Source organism: Dipteris shenzhenensis, chromosome 6 (assembly GCF_047967505.1).
Source record: "Dipteris shenzhenensis isolate YYH24624 ecotype China chromosome 6, Dip_SZ_1.0, whole genome shotgun sequence".
Lineage (NCBI taxonomy): Eukaryota > Viridiplantae > Streptophyta > Polypodiopsida > Gleicheniales > Dipteridaceae > Dipteris > Dipteris shenzhenensis.
The window spans coordinates 28,102,284-28,123,043 of record NC_141601.1 but is presented as its reverse complement, the minus strand read 5'-3'; the positions used below and the strand labels follow the sequence as shown (position 1 = coordinate 28,123,043).

The 20,760-nt window shown below is 44.1% G+C and overlaps 1 protein-coding gene across 1 annotated transcript; it reads right to left on the bottom strand.

The window, feature by feature from the left end:
* Positions 1-5,313: 5,313 nt before the first annotated feature.
* LOC147901006 (putative E3 ubiquitin-protein ligase LUL2) lies at positions 5,314-8,268 on the bottom strand. Its single transcript, XM_087375604.1, has 3 exons — positions 6,933-8,268; positions 6,316-6,838; positions 5,314-5,897 (listed from the first exon to the last, which is right to left on the bottom strand). The coding sequence occupies exons 1-3, from the start codon at positions 7,298-7,300 to the stop codon at positions 5,763-5,765; spliced, it is 1,026 nt and encodes a 341-aa protein (XP_087231730.1). The 5' UTR covers positions 7,301-8,268; the 3' UTR covers positions 5,314-5,762.
* Positions 8,269-20,760: the final 12,492 nt, after the last annotated feature.

Here is a 20,760-nt window from a genome sequence, read left to right as displayed (position 1 = left end):
GAATGATTCTGTCACTCCCAATATCTCTGCGCACATGCATACGATGCAATTTCTACGGCAACTTTTCACCAACCTGCGGAACAATGGTCGCATAGCAAAAACATGGCACTTTTCTGAGTGCCTATGGAAAACCTTCGCCACGTAAACGGGCCCCGAAATGGCCTCGTAGCATATACTACCCTCTCGCCACACCGTGAAGGGCATCACAATCTGAGACAGTGCACTCTTGCACTTTTTGGCTGTGCTACCTGCAGAGATTTGCTCCCAAACTCGAAAAAGGAAAGCAACACTGATCCTCTTACCAAGACACCGCGAACTTGGTTTGCTTTCTGGAGCTCCTTACCATGAACCAAGCTCTGCTGCCATGTGAAGAGAGTGGGAGAGAAGGAGTCTCACTTGCAGCTTTCTCACATACACAATGGGGGAATACACACAAAGGTGGAGGTTGAAAACAGTTTTCCTCTTCTTAGTTGTGAAAGCCAAAAGAACTCTCTCTAAGTACAAAAGGAATAGGTGAACCCTATATGTGGGTCTCAAACCAAACTTAGCTAGCCTAGGTGGCATACTAACTGAGCCACTAACTAGAGTACATAAAGGTAGATGTCATCCAGCTATTATTCATGGGCGGTGTACCAATCGCATCTACAGCTAACAAGTCGGTGACATAACGATGCCTCTTTCAGCATCCTAGGATTAGTGAGCTCTGCTTTTAATTGGATGTCAAGTGTCTTGCAATCATATGCTTATGTAAATTAGATATTGCTCATACTTTGAAAGGGCCAAAATCATCACTGGGAAAGGAGGGCAAGTCATTGTGCAATATCCACCAACATTATAGGGTGTTCAAGAAGCAAAAAGATTGCAAGACCACTTCAAATATTTTGATCGATGTCATGAAGAGTGGTTGTCAGCTAAAAGGCATCTAGGATACATTGCAAGCCAATCATATGAATGACCTGTAAAATGTAGCTCAAGAGTAGCAACATTACACGAAGGGACCACGAGTTGATGAACCATTAGTTCTCACTAATTGTTCTTTGCTACGTTGATAATTAAATTGTGATCCTCATCTTCCCATCATTCTCAATTGCTCAAAAGGTAAAGTTTCCTTCCATATTGGTTTTTCTTTTAATTGAGTAGACTAGCCAATTGCATATACTATGCATACAAAGTTGTATTTCTTGATTGCAAATGCAAAATTCTCTATGTTGATTGCCAACAGCAAAGTGCAATGTACCAAATATGAATTACCAATAAGTGCAATGTATCAAATTTGAATTGCTATATGTTATATGCAAATTGCTAGGTGCTAAATGCAAATCCATATGAAACCCAAGGAAGGGCACGTTCCTTGGTTTTATAATTTTTGGAGAGGAAGTGTGCCAACTCTTCCCCACACAATGTGTTAATGCAAAGTACTACAAGCCAAATGCAAAGTGCTATGTGCCAATTCAAATTGCTATATGCAAAATTAAAATTACTTTGTGCTAAATGCAAATTAAACTGAACCCAAGGAAGGGCACGCTCCTTGGTCTTATAATTTTTAGAGAGTAAATGTGCCAACTCTCCGCCCACACAAATGTGTGGTTATGTGCTAAATGCAAAGTATTATAAGCCAAATGCAAAGTGTTTTCAAGTTGCTATGTGCAAAATTTGAATTTCTACGTGCTATATTCGAATTGCTATATGCTATGTGCTAAATGCAAATTGCTATGTGCTAAGTGCAAATTTATATGAAACCCAAGGAAGGGCAAGTTCCTTGGTCTTATAATTTTTAAAGAGGAAGTGTGCCAACTCTCTGCCTACACAATTGTGTGGTTATGTGCTAAATTTAAAATTTAAAATATATGAATTTAATATACTTTAAATTTTACTTTTAAATAAAAATAGTTTATTTAAAATTTTTAAATTTATGTTTTAACACAATACATGTTTATTGTATTTTTATTTAAAAATTATAGAGTAATTGTCTTAGTTTAAAATAAAGCTTAAATTTCATGATATTTAAAGTAGGAAATTTAAATTAACATTTTTTATTTAAGTATCGAATTTAAACAAAGCATATAATTAAAATTTAGTTTGAAGTTAGTAAAATAGTGTAAAAGTAAAACTCCATGTAGTTAGTTTGAAGTTTGAAATTTAATCTAAATTGTTTATCAAGAAATCATGGCAAAGTCTGATTCTCCAAAGGTCAATGTCAAATCTCTATCATGGTTGGTATTGTTTAGACAGAAATTCCAAGTGCTACATGGTGATCACCACAGAGAAAGTGTTAAGCTCCACATATAGTAGTGCGGAGACAGTATGAAATGTTGGCGTTGTCTTGCCAACACCTATTGTAGACAATGGTTGATGGAAGTTGTCTGCATGCGCAAAAAGGATGAAGATCTGGTATATAAGCTGCTACGGTTAGTGACGAGTACTTCCTGAAGGCTATACCAATCCAATTCAAGGATCTCCAGAATTACTTAATGCCTTGGAATCACTGAGAAAAATATGGGATAGTGCACCACGGTAGCATCTTGCTGTGAGGTTGTATCCCCAATAACATCTTTGGCTGTTAACGAAAATATCTACGACTATATGTACACCATCTATGACTATATTTACACCATCTACAACTGTAACTACACCATCTATGGTTGTACTTACAACATCTACGACTATAACTATAGGAACGTGAAGGGGTCATCTTGGGGCAAGTTTGACTTCCACAGCTATTCCAAGAAAGAGATCCAATAAAACTCCAGCTCCACGTGCAGATTGTTCGAGTGCAACTTATTTAGAAGTAGGCAAGGAGTTGCATAGTAATGAAGAGGATCCACATGAAGACGATGTGCTTATAGATTTTTCTAAAAGTGTGCCCGACTTACATCTTCCTGATGACGAGGGATATGTTTGAAGATTATCGCCATTCAACATGGCTACAGTACTTATTGATCCAGCTTCCTGGTTCGCAAATCAATGAAAGTTGGATAAGCGTTTTGCACGCAACTTGTAAGATACGAGGAAAGCTACAACACCACTAACAAGTAATATCACTCTCCATCCTATGTTGAGTGAGGTCACATTTCAAAAGCACAGAGATTTTCTCCAAGTCTTTGGAGACTTCAAAGAGAGTGACTTTGTTCGTGCAGAGGGTTTGTACCAGAATAGATATGGGAGTGATAGAGATATATGCTGGCAAAAAACAGGTTCTTGGAGACGTGCAGGTTTGAGCCCATTGATGGGCAACAATATGGTAGAGCTTGCAAGATCGCCCTAGATGAGGGATGAAAAGAAAATTTGCCACAATTTCAATGGATGGAAAAGTTTCAACGAATCATTTGTTATATATGCATATTTAATGATGACTCAAAGTACATTCTAAAATAAAAAATGTTGAGTTTGAATGTATATCAGATGAAAAAAACCTCAACACTTTTTGAGATCCTGATAAAGGCAAGGGGATTATGGATAGGGTGTGGAAAGCCACAAATACTAAAGGGCAAGAGACCTACACCTGAGTATATAGCAAAGAGAACTCGCTTCTACAGAGGCATGAAAGGTGTAGTAGGTGAGTGGCAAAGTCCCCAGGATCTAAGCACCGTAGTTGCAAGATATAGGGATCATACTTGCATTGTGTTTCATGACAAGTCAGTGTTTCAAAGCATCGTGGATGTATGCCAAGAATTTGGAGCAGAGAAGATATTGTACGAGGCACTAGGGCATACTGCAACTCAAAAGAAGGCAATAATAAAACTGGTCTCTATTGTTTGGTGGAGACCATTAAGGTTCGTCCCAGATGGAATAACAAAAGATGTATGCTAGTACTTCTTTGGAAAAAAGAGCAAGCATAGTCAATTGGATGAAGTGGTCACCCGCATGATTCAAAGTGAAGATGCTCTATTGGCATAAGCGTTTTTACTCAGTTCAAATGAGGAGCTAGCCCATAAAGCAATTGATGTGGATAAGAAGAAGGCACTTGGCCTTGGTCAACTGGTTAACAAGACATGGGCTAGAAAGTAGTTGAGTTCAAGATGCCACACCAACAAAGGATTGAAGAGCTAAAATGCCAAAAGTGATAGAGACAAAATATTCAGAGGTCAAGAAGATCTTGGAGAGCACCATGCAAAGCACAATTGTTGGTTCTACTTTCAGTTTCTTTTATGATATCATGTTATCAGATGAAGATACAAGTTTTTCATGCATCAATGGCATTGATACAGAGCGTTTCATGGGAATGGACAATGATGCGTGGGAGACGCCATGTGTATTTTTCATAGATGAGTTGCAAGACCTTAGAGCATCACGGATAGTTGACCTTGTATAGTTTATCGTAAATGGTCCTTTGGTAGACGAGAAGAAATCAACATTGGTCTTGTTCGTGACAAAATCACAAAGGGATGCTCTGTATACCAGCATGACATCAAGATTCGGATATTTGCAAAAGATTTCCATGGTATAGTCTCACTTCATCATCCAAGCATACTACCATTACAACCTTACAGCATTTCTTAATGTGTTTCTTATCAAGGGGTGGTAGTAAAACTTCTTGAGCTTCATTACATTGAGGAAAAAAAGAATAAGCTCGATGCAGCAATGGTGGATTATAAAAAGCCGTTGGATCCAGACCTAAGAGTGGAGATGGTAGAAAACTTACTGAATGATGGATGAATAAGTGGCATTGTACCGAATGGGTTTCACTGCAGAAAAGTTGCTACGCAAAGGTATAATGTAAATGTCATTGATACCACCCATCAAATCTAGTTTTTTGACACATGTTACAGTTACACTACGTTCTTCGAAGAAGAGAAAGGGGAAAAGGAAGGAAGTGACTTAGAGAGTGATGACTCTAGCTTAGGTGATGAGGAGGATGATATCTCTACATCCAATGAGGCACAACTAAAAGAATTGTGCGCGAAGATGCGAGGGGCTCCAATATCCCAATGAGTCAGGGAGGTTTCACTCATCATATGGAAAGGCTAGAGGCAAGAAGAAATCCACCACGTTGCAGGAAAAGGTAAGGCTATACCCTTGAAATTAAAACCTAGTAAGCCAGAATGAGTCACAGAAGCTGAAACAGAAGCTTGCAACGCATCTCGTATGCCCATAACGTTGATGTTCCACATATTGACACGAAATATATATACACATACGCACACATACACTCTCATAAAATACCCTGCAAACTGAAGACGACCTTCTTTCCTTACCTTCTGACTACCAAGCATTATGCAGGGAAGCATAGCATGATCTTGCTGAAGTAATGTTCTGGAGATGTGCAGAAATACACCAGAAAAAGACAGAAATAGACAACTCACATCCACCCCCTCAAAAAACCTTAATTCTCTGTTGACAATTATTTCATTGCATAGAAACAGCATACCCATCAGTGAAATTAGACATATAGCCATATGCCATAAATCTTCCTTGCAAATCGAACTACTTCATATGGCTGACTATATAATATGTGAGATCATACATAATCAAGAACACGGTCAACTCTTCCCAGAAGCTATCCTTTTCAGGCTTTGCAACCTCAACTCATCACAAAGGTTCGCTGCCGCTTACAGCATTTCTTAATGTAAATATACATCAGAACTTGACTCTAACCATCTCAGTCAGAGGCTTCAGAGTTGCATGTACCCACCTTGATCTCGGTACAGAAAGATTGCCAAAACTCCATACAAAATAGTCGTTTAGAAGACAGTTTATAAACAAGTTTTCCTGCCTGTAAACCGTAACATGGCTTTCTAGCAATCACAATCAAAATGGAACAATTAGAGCTTATCTATGCTCTGTTTTGCTTCTTCTATTGGTATTTTTATTTCCAAGAGCTTTTCAACTGGAGTTCTGCAGATAGGACACCGATTTGTTTGGAGCTGCAGGACTCTGGCACATGCACTGCACATGCACTGCACAAGGACAGAGATGCAGTTGTATCAGTACAGGAATCAATGAACAGAAGCTGCATAACATCAATGCTAAGGTCTCCAGCTCCCTACTCACAGCTATCATCAAAGCTACAGCTGGTGAAGGTGCCATAGGGACTACAACTCAATTAATGATGCCCAATGATATCATCCCCCGTGTTAGCGTTAGATGCATGAACAGGCAAAGATTCAACTCTTTTGAATAGCCTTTACAAACTGAGAGATTTCGCATAATGTCACATGAGATTATTTGCAGCTTTGCTATGAAGTACTCATTAAGGCTTAAGATCTAGGTGGAAAAAACGGTATGAAGCCAGGAGACGAACTGGAAGTACTGATTAGTGCATAACTCGTTAGAAATCTGCGTTTTTTAGAACAGCATTTAAATTTTGAGCCTTACCATGTGCCTGCAGGGCAATACGGTTGTGTCTCTTTGCTCAGATAGGCATATGACACATTCTTTGCCAAAGTCGCTACTTTCAACTCCACCCCCACCGTCAGCATTCTCAATCCCATATATCTCCTGTAGCTCGTACCTGACCCCTTCCACCCAAATGATCTGCTTGACTACTTTGACACAATAATGGCCGTCTTTCATTTCTATCCGGCAATGTGTTGTCTGAGCGCTGACCCCTTGTGGCAAAGCGGCTCCAATCACTTCAGCTTGTCTGGAGGTAGCATCTGCTGGAGGGTCCTTGGGTATTGTCTCTGTTCTCACAACCAAAGGATAAATTCCACCGTGCTTTACTTCCACAAGGTCGGCGGGTTCAAAGAGAGACAGATTGACTCCCGTACCCGGAGCCTGTCTGAACTTCTGACCTAACCCTTTCTCAAAAGAAACCCTTGATGGCTTGAAAAGATTCGGTTTCAAAGGAATCAAACTAAACTCAGGTCCTTCTTTGGCGTGAAAGAAGACGCAGATACTGAAAAAGCAGTCACAGAAACGAAAATCAGGGAGACTTGGCTCAATGGCTACATGAGAAAAGTATCCATTCATCTCAGTATAAAGTCACGTACCTCCCAGGAACAATCGCATCAAAAGTGAAGGCAACCAAATAGAAGCCCGGATTTTCCTCATCTTTTTCGAGACGAAGGGTTGTCTTCTTCACATTGACGTCGTTGAGGATGGTGCTGACCTTTTGATGCTCGGCAACACGAGAGGAAGCAGACACGGGGGGAAGAACTGGGTTCAAAGTACTAGAGGACATGCTCATGAAGTACTGTCCATTGCTTGGAACGTAACCTTGCGGATAGTACTGCATTCTAACTTGGGGGGGAACGGTACCATTGTGACCAACTGGATGGTAATAAGGGACTGGGGGCGGAGGATGAACAGCATTCTGCTGCACACGCCAATTTCTCCGGCTGCTTGATCCATTCCCCATGAAGTCAGGCGGAAATCGAATTGCTATTCCATGATCTGAAAATCTCAGCGCGCCAAAGGCAATTGTTTGCTGCGGAATTCCTTACACTAATCATCAACAGGAATTCCTTGCATTAATCACCAACAGAACGCATTCTGTTTACAACGCGTTCGCAATCAGCCTTGATCCTCTGATTCTATGACTTGGGCTAGTCTCTCTGGATAAGAAACAAACTTTAGCAATCTTTGAGCACAAGATGGGTTTGCAAAGCGGGGCAACGTCAACAATGGCGCGTCGCAATTGGCTTAGATTCCGATTTTCTTTCTCCTCGTCGCGGTTTCCTGCTCAAGAACGAAGCTAAATCCTCCTTGCCCTACGACGATTGAGTGCGACGATTGAGTGCCGTGTCTGCCTTCGATCAAACTAAAAGTAAAGCGGCACGCTTGCATACGGAGAGCAAATGGGCCGTCCCAATCATGCACGATCGAGATGGAAACCGAAACTCATTCTAAACCGCTTCGAAAGAGGAAGTACCCACACAACAAAAAGGTTGCGTGCGGAGCAGAGGAAACGCATCCGCCGCGCATCGGTATGTGAGTTGTGAATTCCCCGTCACTTTCTGGTGTCGTTCTCTGCGTCTCTCTCGCTCGCGCTCACATACCGTGTCGCGCGCGCTCTCTCTCTCTCTCTTTCTCGTTCTCTGGCGTCGTTTCCCGTCATTGCCACGCACAAGTCGTAACGCCAGCGCCCTCCTTGAATCATCGCCAGCCCCACGAGGTCGATTGTGCGGCAGCAGCCGCCTCCTGAGGCGGCATCGCATCGCCTCGCCTCTCACAGACGAAGCCCACCCAAGAGATGCGTCTTTCAACAGACACACCTCTCTCCCTGACACACACGCGTCATTGGACGGACGTTCAAGCATTTCCTTCTCCACACGTCTGCCTCCAAGTATTACGACTCATGCCTCTACACCTCCACTTTGTTAGGCCTTATTCTTGGCCACCCTTTGTCGTGCTAAGAGCCCCTTCCCGCTGCGGCGCAAATGCTTCATCGTAAAGTTTGCAACATTCTCACGAACGGCTCCGTGAATAACGGTGCGACACTTGGCAATTCACCGCCGCGGGGGAGACGGATAAAAGGGTTCTCCACCCAAGCTACGTTCAGCCAATACCTTTCGAGCTTATCTTTTGAATTGAATGCGTTTGTTGCACGTCTTCTGGTGGAGCGGATCATGGGAACACATTTCGTCAAATGTTCAAAAACGCTGGTAAACGCTGAGCGAGCACTCCAAAAAACAGCATGGGAATGGGCTCTAAGGGGCTTAGCACATGGGAAGAAATTGGATGGGAACGGGAAAAGGTGGTCCCATGCATATTTCTACCATGTGCTAACAAAAAAAGAACTAGGGATGGGTTTAGGAGGAAGAGGACACATAGCATCATTTCATGTGTTTAAGAGGTGGGGACCTTGTGGGGAGAAAGAGACACTTCATCCTTCCATGTTTTTGAATCCCTAAAAAAGGGGAACCCATTCTGGTTGCCAAGGTCTAGAGGCCATGGTCAAAGATGGGAGAAAAAGTGGCTACTCCCATTCTAAATCCATCCTAGACCACTTGGTGTAGGATGGGAGTAATGATGACAAAAATATTCCCATCCTAAACCCATGCTAGGCCCTAAGATTGTTCCCACCCTCCACTCCACCCCAGAGTTCAGCAACGCACCGCTCGGGTGGAGATTTGACAATTTCACTCTCCCAACGAGCATTTCGGGGCCAGCTACTGCAAGAAAACACCAATCCTTTGCGCAAACACCATTTCGTTGTGGCCCTTCTGATCATATGCTGGATGTCAGAGATACGTCAGAAATCCCTCAGATTTGAGCGAGAGAGATCACATGGGAACCTCTTCTCTCCTCCTCTCACGAATGCTAGAAAGTGCTCCTTGATGGGAACGTGCTCTTAGGCCCCAAGTTTTGCTACAATATGCCTGCACCAAGTTAGTTCCCCCATTTTGCCAGCCCAGTGATTTTGTCACAAACAAGCTTTGCAGGTGCTCCGTTGGAGACAAGGGAATGTGGCCTACACCTCACATTGTAGATTTTGACGAATAGTATGCAACTTCGCGAGAAATAAGAGGCTCTCGCTGCATAGTGTCACTCGACCATTTTGAACAGGAAGATTAGTTTTGACATGGGGACACAGGCCAAGCTTGGTCATTGACCGCCAAAAGGGTTGCGGGCCATGGGAAAGGCCCCAAAGAGGGCATTCCTACACCATGGAAAACCACACGCTTTTTCTACAAATGGAGAAATCAATGTTATTCAATCCTATCCATACCTTTCCCTCTTGGTCCTTCCACCATGTTAAAGCTCCATACCATGCCATCTTAGTCCTTCCACCACCCTCCAAGTTGTTGACACCCAAAGTACTTCATGCGTCGACACCTAAACTGCTACATGCAGCAAAATTTTCATTTGATTTTGGTAAGTTGCAAGATCCTATAGTAATTAGTCCTCATCTGCTCCTACTACCAATCTATTTCCCTCATACATATGATTAATAGCACACCTCGAATAATTTAGTTGATAGTGGAAATTTCCAAGCATGTATGTTTAAATCAACTATGGGTGTTGAAAATAAGGTCCAAGCATTGGTATTTCATGCAGTTTATTATTATTTTTGGGTTAAATATGCCGGATATATTAGAGGGCTGGTCAGGGCTCAAAAAAGAAAGACCAATTACAAAACTGCTCCAAAACTGGGCCCACTACGAGGGGGGACACTCACGGCCTACGCTAATAGAGCCAGAAAACACATGCGCTTTAACTAAGGAACCAACACTGAGGAGACAATGACTGACCACTGGGGATTTCTCCCCTAACATCAGACCTAAATCTCTCAGGTTCGTCTTGACCATAGCTATGATGGCGGACTCCCTATGGCCGAGCACGATCTAGACCTTGAAGGCCAAACGATTTCTCATTTCCCAGATGGAGAGGCATACCGTTGCGTGAACATATTGCCAAGAAGCCAAGAGGGTAGAGGGGAGCCTAAAGGTTTCCCCAAGCAGAACCATCCTCCATCTCCCTTTAATATAGAACTGAGACATGACCCCTGTCTTTCTTATTGTAGCTTCCACTCTAGCCCAGACCTCCCTAGTAACCGAACAAGACCAAAACAAATGCTTCAAGGCTTCCACAGCCTTACCGCAAAGTGGGCAGGCTAGGGATATAGGGATTCTTTTTACAAGTGAGCCTCTGATCGGCAGCTAGTGATTAGTGATCTTTCATAGATCATGGCGGCTTCTCAGCACGTGGAGGTCGAGAGGAGCATGGTGGTTCGTGTCGTTGTGATACACCTATAACTTGTCTGCGTGCATCTTCCTTCACTCTCTTTGTCAAGCTAGGCTTCGTACGTGTTTGTGTCGAGCTCTTTGAGAGCTTCTATGATCACATGTGCTTTGTAGGGTTCTTAGTAGAGTCTTGAAAGTCTTTTACAAGTCGTTGTACTGCCAACAAACTCAGTAGAGGTGAGGCAAAGTCCTGCGTCTTTAGTCGATTTCAATAAAGAGAGTGTGATTGATTCATTGTATTGCAATTTGTCATCTCTTCAATATTTAAATACTTTGCAAGCATCTCGTGTTCCGATTCTATCTTAGCTCTAATAGCTAACATATGGTATCAGAGCAGCATCAAGTGTGCAACGAGGTTGAATTCCAAGTACTGGAGAAATTGAGCGAGTGAGGTGGCATGAGAATTGAGGGTGACATTTCCATGTCCAATAGAGTATTATGCAGTTCTTTTGTGCGTCCTCCTATTGTAGTGTTGTTGTCTCTATGCCAACACGGACTTAGGGAGTACAGAATGTGTGTGTAGAGTAGCCGCAAAGCTTCGCTTATACTTGCATAAGGCTAGGAATAATAAAGTTCTACTTGCAACTTCTACTTGCAACTCCTACATGCAAGTCCTACTTGTGATTCCTACATGCAACTTCTACTTGCAACTTCTACTTGCAAGTCCTACATGCGATTCCTACATGCATGTTCTACATGCGAGTTCTACATGCAACTCCTATATTACAACATGTGAGTTCTACATGCAACTCCTACATGCAACATCCAACTCCTACATGCAACTTGCAACACCTACATGCAACTTCTATATCCAAGTTCTACATGTAGAGAGAGAATGTCTTACAATTCCTACATGCAGAGAGAGGCTCTCCAACTTGTATAAATACCCCATAATGGAATGAAGCCCGCACTCTTTGGGGTGTTGTGTTGAATTCTACTTTGGTATTCTAAGCAATTGTCACAAGTGTCCATGCTTTCTTGCACTCCACATCCAAAAGCTTGTCCTAACCTTGCAACTCCTCCTCCCCTCTCCTCTAACCTTGCAACCCATCCTCTCCCTCTCCTCCTCCCCCCCCCCTTCCTCCTCCTCCTCCTCCTCCTCCTCCTCCCGCTTCTCTCTCTCCTTTCCCCCCATGCTCTTACATCTTCTTCTTCTCCCACTCCTATGCTCCCCCTAAACCCTTAGTTCCTCAACCCTTAACCTCCACGAACTACGAGGGAGACGAGTTCTCCACCATGTACTCTACCTAAACCTTGGATCCTCCTTCTAATCCTTGAACCTCTTCTAAACTCTGGAACCTCTCTCTGAACCTTGGAACCTCCTTCTAAACCCTATACCTCCCTCTAACCCTTAAACTCCTCCTAAACCCTTAAACCCCAATGAAGGCGAAAGCCTTCATTACCCCAACCATGATGATGCACGTTCCTTTCACACATGCATGCACTATATTTGCTTACCACACTTAAGCCTACGTCTCTCACCAGAATACAACTCGAGGTCCTAAGCTACACTTACACTACAAACGACAACACCGATATATCTGTAGGTGACAAAAAGCCTCAGAACCCTGCATACTGAGAATACCCTGCTCTTCTTGCAAAAGCCATGGGAAAGAGCGAACATTTGGCGCCACTGTCGAGGAGACTAGCATCTAAGGAGAGTAAAATTTTTTTCAACTCTAGCCAAACATGTCAACCCCAAGCATCAACCTTGGGTTACTACCTTAGAAAATTTTCTTTATTTCTTAAAAATAAGCCACTTGATAAACAAATCAGGCTGGGTAGTGGACACGAATGCATAGAGCTTGCAATTTTGATCATTTCACCTTTTTATAGAAGAGGAATCTGAGCTAACCATGAAAAGTTATGACTCAAGAAGAGTTTAGGGTTTAATCCTAAAACCTACACCCATTCCTATAAAAATCCACTCCACCCCCTCATTCTTCTTCTTTCACATCTTGCGCGATAACCTAGCCATCCACCCTGGCCATCAACAATCCCGTTACGTCGAGAAAGACTTGGAGAGCATTAAAGTGACCATCTCTTCCTCCCTTTGGATTTCCATCAAAGTATTCCATCCATCAACAATCCCGTTACATCGAGAAAGACTTGGAGAGCATTAAAGTGACCATCTCTTCCTCCCTTTGGATGTCCATTAAAGTATTCCGTCCGTCAACTTTTCCCCTCCCCCCCCTCCCCCTCCCCCCCCCCACCCCCTCCACCACCCCCCACCCCCACCTCCCCCACCCCCTTCCCTCCCCTCTCGACCACTCCCCCATCCCCCCTCTCCACCACTCCCCCACCCCCCCTCCCCACCCTCTCCACGACTCCCCCCACCCTCTCCACCACTCCCCCACACACCCCTACCCTCTCCACCCCCACCCAACCTCCCACCCCCCCCCCCCCCGCTCTCTCTCTCTCTCTCTCTCTCTCTCTCTCTCTCTCTCTCTCTCTCTCTCTCTCTCTGTCTTTCTCTTTCCCCCCCTCCACCTCTCTCTCTCTCTTCCCCCCCCTCTGTCTCTGTCTTTGTCTCTCTCTCTCCCCCCCCCTTGCCGGCCGCACTCTCTCCATAAACCTACCTAACTCCTAACTAAAGGGCTTTAGCCCTTACATTAAACAAGGGCTTATAAGCCCTTGCAAGGTGGCAAGGCAGCCACAGCGCCCACCTACGCCGCCCACCTACGCAGCAATGCAACTGCAATGCCCACCCTACCTGTGGCACCTCCAACCCGCCCTTTCGCACCTGTGGCACCTCCTCCCTGCCCTGCAGCGCCTCAAGGCGCCCTCCTCCCTTGTCCTTAGTGCCCCTTGGGCAAACTTAAACTTCCCAAATATAATGGTAAGGGAGATCCAGCCCGATTCCTCCAGTATTTTGATGCTGCATGGCGAGAAGGTGGAGATCAATCCAATGAAACCAAGGTGGCCTGGTTGAAACCAGGCCTTAACCGATGAAGCGTCGGAATGGTACCTAGACCTCCTAGTGGAAGAGAGAGCCACATGGGACCTGCTTCAAACAAAATTCAAGAGGCGCTTTCAAACGGAGAGACTACAAGATGATCCTACCCTCCAAGCTAGAACAAGGCCGTCGAGAAGATGTATGCACGTACCTGGGCAAGATGAAACGATTAATTGCCAAATGCGACCCATGCCCCGATGCAAAGTACCTCATGGCCTGGCTCATTGCAGGCCTAAGGAAGAAAATCCGAAAAGACATAAAAAAGATCAGCAGTTACGAAACATTCAGTGCTGCTCATGCGGCAAGCATTGACATCGAGGATGGCATGACCGACTCTGACACCAGCAGTGATGATGGAAGATCCAGTGCACGAGATAAGCACTCTAAAAAGGGCAAATCCAACTCCACTGGCAAAACGTCTAATGAAGATCGCCTAGATGCCATGACCATGAAGCTAAAAGAAGAAATGATGCATGCCATGGAACAAAAGCTTCACTTGTCTTAGCCGCCACCTTAGACTTATCCACGGTGAGAAAATGTATGGTGCCCACACTGCATGGCCAATCATACAGCAAATGAATGCCCAGTCCTAAGAACCAGGATCACTGCACAAGTGAATCCACTGCCAAGGTTGTGGTGCTATATTTGCGTAGTTGGTGGCCATGATGAAAATAGTTGCATCTTCAACATGTGTAACAACCCGCCTCAACCTCAACAATACCAACCGGCACCCATGCCAATGTATAGTGTGTAAGAAAATAATACGACATCTGTGCTCAATAGATAAAAGGATCTCGTACGCAAGAGAGAAAACAAGATAGTATGGAGAATCAAAAATTTGATTATTGTAGAACTGATACAATAGATGGCGCTGCCTCCCAATCGTGCGCTCCTGTGAAAGAAGCTTTGATGGCGTGCTGGAAACAGTAGAAAATGGAGGCTGGATGCTAAGGAATCAGGGTTGTTGTAGCCATGATGAAATGGGCTTCACGGGCTTGCTCTTATATAGCCACCAGTTGTAGTCAGTTAGGCTCAATTGGGTGACCGACCCAGTCTGCCCAAAACGGTCAACTGGGGATCGGTCCCGAAATAGGCCATCGACCATACGATAGAACCGGTGTGCAAAACAGAGCAACTGACCTACGAGCGCCGTTCCAGAGCCATCCGGGATCATCTGAGGCTCCAAACGGGCCCCGCAACCCGAGAGTGGGCTGCCCCGGGAAATGCTCCGTCTACCCTCAGTGCGGTTAGTCAAGGGATGCCTTCCCGCACTTGCATGTAGCCTAGTTGGCGGTGTGCCAACTCTATCTGAAGCCGTCTAGCCATCAGGCCACACATGGCCCCCATCTGGTGTCCAAACCAGGACCTATCGGATAACCGAGCTACTCAAATGCCTTCTCCTCATATGGGGGGCTTACAAGTAGAGTTAGCTGGTTCCCGCGTAGTTACACGAGAGTGGAGCATTGATATCTAACACAGGCAACCGGAACTTGTACAAACACCCCCATCTCCAAGACTGAATCCTATTCCCATTCGGACACAAGTCCCGCAATCACTTAAGAATCTGAATCCACGACCATATCCAAGAGCGCCAAATCTAGCACCTCAGACAGTTCCAATACAACAACCGCAAGCCAAGGAAGTAGACTCACCATTCGAGTATGAAGCCAAGTACCCAGTGTACTATGTAGAAGGCACAGAAGGTCTAATACCAATCTATGCAAGTCAAGTTCGAGCGCCAATCAAGTGCTATAGTTGTGGAGAAAATCATCGGATCACAGAGTGCCCTCATGGTGGTAGCCCCACTACTTTCCAACCACTCTACAGAGATGCCTATATGGATTGTCCCATGAAATATAAGGTCCCACAACAAACAGAGGTTAAGCCTAACGTCCCAATCGGCATTATTGGGGTGGACCATCAAAGTCTAGGGCTAGCAAGCATAATATCACAACCTGTGAATGCAATTACACGCCTACAGAAAGAGGCCACCAAGGACCCTACCATTCCAATCCAACCAAGACGACTTCTTAAAAAGACAGCACAAGTGCCCTTACCTCCACCAAGCAATGAGTAGCCAAGCTCATCCACATCAACTCCTGAGCCTCAAATAAAAGAAGCTCCATACCCAAATGCAGAAGTGGAAAAGGCTCGTTTTCATTCACTTCAACAATGAGTACAAAACGAACAAGCTCAATTTGAGGCTGAGAAGCAAGCTCAAGATCCAATCCATGACTTGGCCCCACAGAGTATTGATACTTATGTTCCAACAACAGACTCTGCAACATAATGTACAGCCAGATCAACATGAAGGAGCCACACTCTCTAGCATCATAAGTTGCCTTGTGTCAATTCCCATTGGAATCCTACTGCGGAATTGCCCCAATCTCTGGGAGAGTTTCAAAGGCTGGATTGAACTGGCAAATCCCCCTCCACCTATGGAATACATTGAAGATATCCCTGTGTGGACGGGTGAGCAAGGTGACATATGCAACATTACTGTGCCTTTGATCCACAAGCCATATAATGAAGTCCAACCCATAGTGGATGGTGGAGCAGGTGTAAATGTCCTATCAAAGGAGCTCTACGATGAATGGGGTCTCCCACCAATGAAAAAGCTGAATTTCAACATACGCCTTGCCAATGATTCACGGGCAAAACCCTTGGGAATAGTGAATGGCGTGTCAACAAAAGTCGCAGGAATCCGCTTTTCCCTTCAATTCACAATCTTGGATCTTCCCAAAAAATCCTATCAAATCTTACTAGGACATCCTTGGTTGCGAGAAGCATCTCCATGATTGGGGAACTGATAGACTGACCATCCAAAATCGCGACACTGCAGTCAGGGTGAATGTGGGGACATGAGCAATAAAACCAATTATGCCTAGAGCATTGGATGACACATCTTCAACGATGATCTCAAGCAAATCAGCTCCCCTACAACAGCATGCCATAGCGGGCGATTCAAAAGCAATATCAATAACAGGATACAAACATTGGCAACCATCAACAACTGCCATTCATGTGACCCCATCTTCTCGCAGATAGATGCTAAGGCGAAACAGGTAGATCCTCAACTCACATATGAAGAACCGATCGATCTAGAGGTGCCATTCTTTATGGCTGTGACCTCGAGTGGGATAATTAACTTGAAGAAGGTACCCATACCAATGATAACTCAGAGCTTTCTTGGGACCTTGAAATTGAGGCTGAGAATGCTGAAATTGAAGATCAAGTCTTTGATAATGAGAGAGCCATTTTGCATGCCCTAAGTCGAGCTCCCAAAAGTTGAACCTCCAAAGTTGAATAACAGCAAAAGATCCCACAAGAAAGCAACAGGAGGAAATCGCAGAAAAGCCAAGGCCAAACACTTCAATGAATTCAAACGAGTCCAAAGAATTGTATCTTGCAAAGCCAGCTCCCTCAAAATCTAAACCACCTCCTCTTGAATGGTCCCCTGAGGGACTGAAAGGAGTATGCGCAGCAAATGAACCCTTACTTGGGAACACCTTACCAGTGGAAAAGTTACCTCACAGTTCCCAATGTAAGAAGTTTTGGAAGTATAAGCCACGTGCTGATGAAGCTCGATCAAGAGACTTCAGAAAAAGAAAGTCACCAAGAGCCTAACAAATTGGTTAATGATACTATGCCACCTAGTACCCATAGCACATGTCAGGCTAGTTCAACACCATCAGAGGCTGATCTTCGAGAAGTGCCAGAATATTTCAAGAATTACACAAGTGGCAGTGTCCCCATAGCAATGCCAAGACCACTAAGAGAATTTGAAGTTCAAGAAACCGATAGCATTGGAGAAACTCTAATCTATGAGGGACCAGTAGAAACTCGAACAATAAACCTGACCCTTGAAGGGGAGGGAGAAAAACTAGTTTTCATTGGGAAACAGCTTCGACAGGAAGATGAAACCAAACTGAAAGCACTCCTAATGGAATACCATGACTACCTAGCATGGTCATACAAAGAGATGAAAGGAATTTCACCAGACGTGGCAGTACACACGATACCTTTAAGAGAAGGTGCCCACCCTAAGGTATGTGGACCTTATCGAACAAACCCTAAGTATGGTACCATGGTTTATGACGAGCTGGAAGAACTCCTAGATGCCGGATTCATCTATGAGATAGAGCACACTGATTGGGTTTCACCCATCGTCATTGTGCCTAAATACGATAAGAAGCGCAGAATATGTGTAAACTTAAAGAATGTGAATGCTACCACAATTAGAGATCAGTATCCCCTACCCTTAACAGAAACAGTGTTGGAAAAGGTGGCAGGTTCTGAAATATATAGCTTCTTGGATGGCTTCAGTGGCTATAAGCAAGTGCAAATTGCTGCTAAAGACCAATCAAAAACAGCATTTGCTACAGAATGGGGTATTTTTGCATATAGAGTCATGCCATTAGGCCTTTGTAATGCCATGACCACATTCCAGTGAGTCATGTTCACAGCTTTCAAGTCATTTCTGAATAAGTTTTTATAGGTGTTCTTGAATGATTTGTGCATCCATTCGATCAAAAAAGACCACTTCAAATGTCTTGAAGCAATACTTATCAAATGCAGGGATTATGGCATCTCCCTAAATCCAACAAAATGTCAGTTCATGGTCACCCACGGAGTTGTTTTGGGACACATCATTTCTCAACATGGGATTGCAACTGACATGGACAAAGTCAAAATCATCATGGAATTGCCTCCTCCTACAAATTCCAAAGGCGTGCAAGTCTTTATAGGACATGCCAGCTATTATAGAAGATTTATCTTGCGATATGCCATGATAGCCAGACCACTTTACAAATTATTAGTGGAATTATTATGGACAGAAGAGTGTGACCAAGCCTTTGAGCTTTTAAAGTGGCACCTAATCACAACACCCATTCTTATATCTCCCAATTGGGATATTGATTTTCATGTTCATACTGATGGATCCAAGTGTGCAATTGGGAGTGTGCTTCATCAACCTAGGACTCAGAAGTGATGCCTGAGTTCTAGCTACCCTATGAAATCCCAGCCACAAAAAAAAAAAAGAAGAAGAAGCATATAGTTAGTCCCTACCTAGCTACTAAGTCACGTGCACTCACACACTTTCGCTTAGACACAGTCGATTGCATGAATAATTGTGCCACACACTTTCATTCCACACTCTCAAAGCATGTATAAAAATTAGTTCTCTTACAAATGCACACAAATGTCATACCTGCATGCCAGCTTAGAATCTAATGATCAATGGTACACCATATGCACATGGATGCAGGTTCTGGATGCAAGTTCAGCAACAATGCCGCCACTTAAGAGGATGCATAGAAAGAGCCCACCGCCTCAACCATGAGACCCCCTCCAGAGTTTGAAGCCATCTACCTCCTCTCAACCACGGTGACCACATGCATTTGTGGTTCAGAGCGATAGCTCCGAGGAGAATTCTGTGCAGGACATGGAAACCCATGAAGAACAAATGCCACCCCAATCACCACCGGCCTACACAACCATTGACGGGGCCCAGTCATTGGAACTTGTGTGGCCACCTACATCAACTTATGCTCTTTCCAATGTAATAACAACTTTCTTAGAGCAAAGGGGTCTGGATGAGAGCCTACAATCCTTGTAGGATAGTCTTATAATGACCACGTACATCAAGGACTTTTCTATTCTTACCACTCCAGCAATGCACAGGATGGCAAGTACGACATCATCACTATACATCAAAGCCCACTCAATATTATTCTCAACATTCAAAGGGCCTTCTCACTCCCAACACAAGGTGCCAAAGACTCCATAAGGCCTGCTGATGCTAAATTTCTCGAAGTACAACCTCTCCTCACCAAGGGAACAATGTGCCATAGGGACGGCATATTGCTTCGCACCATCATTAACCCTCGCCTCAAGGAAGCAGCACAATTCCTATCTACAATCCTAGGGGTTAAGTGTGGCAAGAATCAATCCCTTCCACTCCCCACATTTGTTTTGCTGAGTAGGAAACTAAAGCAAGACTGGATCCAGCACTTAGTCATTTTCTTCACAAAAAAACTAGATGGTTCATCAGGCCAAAAATGTAAAATTCCACACTCATTGGTTGTAATCATCAATAAAGAGCTACAAGAATGAGAAATGATTCTGCCCCACAATTAGGAAAACCTAATATGGAGTTGGACATTCCCTTCTCACCACTATGGGAGCCGTCACCAACTTCTCTTACTATCACATTGGCAAATGCAAATACCTTAGAAGAAATGCCTATTCTGGAGGTCGGAATTGAGGAATTGCCCCACAAGATGCTACAACTCGGTGCACAACTACAACCAATATATCTCCAACAATAGCAGCAGCCAGAGCCTAAGGCAGGATCGACACCAAATCTTGAGGCAAGATCGGCACCAGAGCCTGAGGCAAGATTGGCACCAAAGTGTGAGGCTACATCGGCATCAGCACCGCCCAGCGATGCCATGCCAGCCCATGAGCCACAAGGGGAGCTAGTGCTAGATCAATAGTATGACTACTGTACCCAAGTGAGTGAAATACCATTGGAACAACCCCCCACAAGTACTACAGAATCATCAAGATGGCTACATGGGCACCAATTGTATCAACAGTATTGCCAGTCCTCATCACCGTCTGTCATTCTCCATCATCAAGCTAGCCAAATGATCCAAATGTCCAAACTATTCACTAGCTTGGCCAAGGAGGAATATGCAAGAGAATTGGATAGACAGCAGACTGCAATAGAAATCAAAGACCAATTCCAAGCAATCACCATAGAGGTCAAGGCATTTCGGGTGCAAATAGATGAGAAGGAGGTTGAAGAAGTGTGCATGAACCAAGCTCTCCAAGCTCAAGAGAAGGCAGTGAGAGATGTGACCTCCAACCTCTACCAAAGCCAAATACACTTGATAGCAGCAATACAAGATACGGTAATCCTACAAACCTACTATAACTCCTTGACCTCCACACATGCTCAGTAGACAGAGGCACTGGCACAAGCTCAAATCACTCTAATTCACAAAGGCAAAGAGCTCCAGGATTGCCAAGACAAACTTGAAGACATGCAACAATCTTTGGCAATACGCATGTTCAGCATTGAAGAGCTTACAAGGGAATGCAGAATCTTAAAGGACAAAATTGTTACCTCTTAATAGGCCAGCACTTCACAAGCACAAGTCTTGGACC

What these genes read in the sequence shown, in the direction of transcription:
- LOC147901006 (XM_087375604.1), bottom strand. Translation starts at nt 7,300, where the DNA reads ATGGGGAATGGATCAAGCAGCCGGAGAAATTGGCGTGTGCAGCAGAAT. An exon ending in GATGCGATTGTTCCTGGGAG is followed by an intron (nt 6,839 to 6,932) that starts GTACGTGACTTT and finishes CTGCTTTTTCAG; the next exon opens with TATCTGCGTCTTCTTTCACG. An exon ending in TATTGCCCTGCAGGCACATG is followed by an intron (nt 5,898 to 6,315) that starts GTAAGGCTCAAA and finishes GTCCTTGTGCAG; the next exon opens with TGCATGTGCAGTGCATGTGC.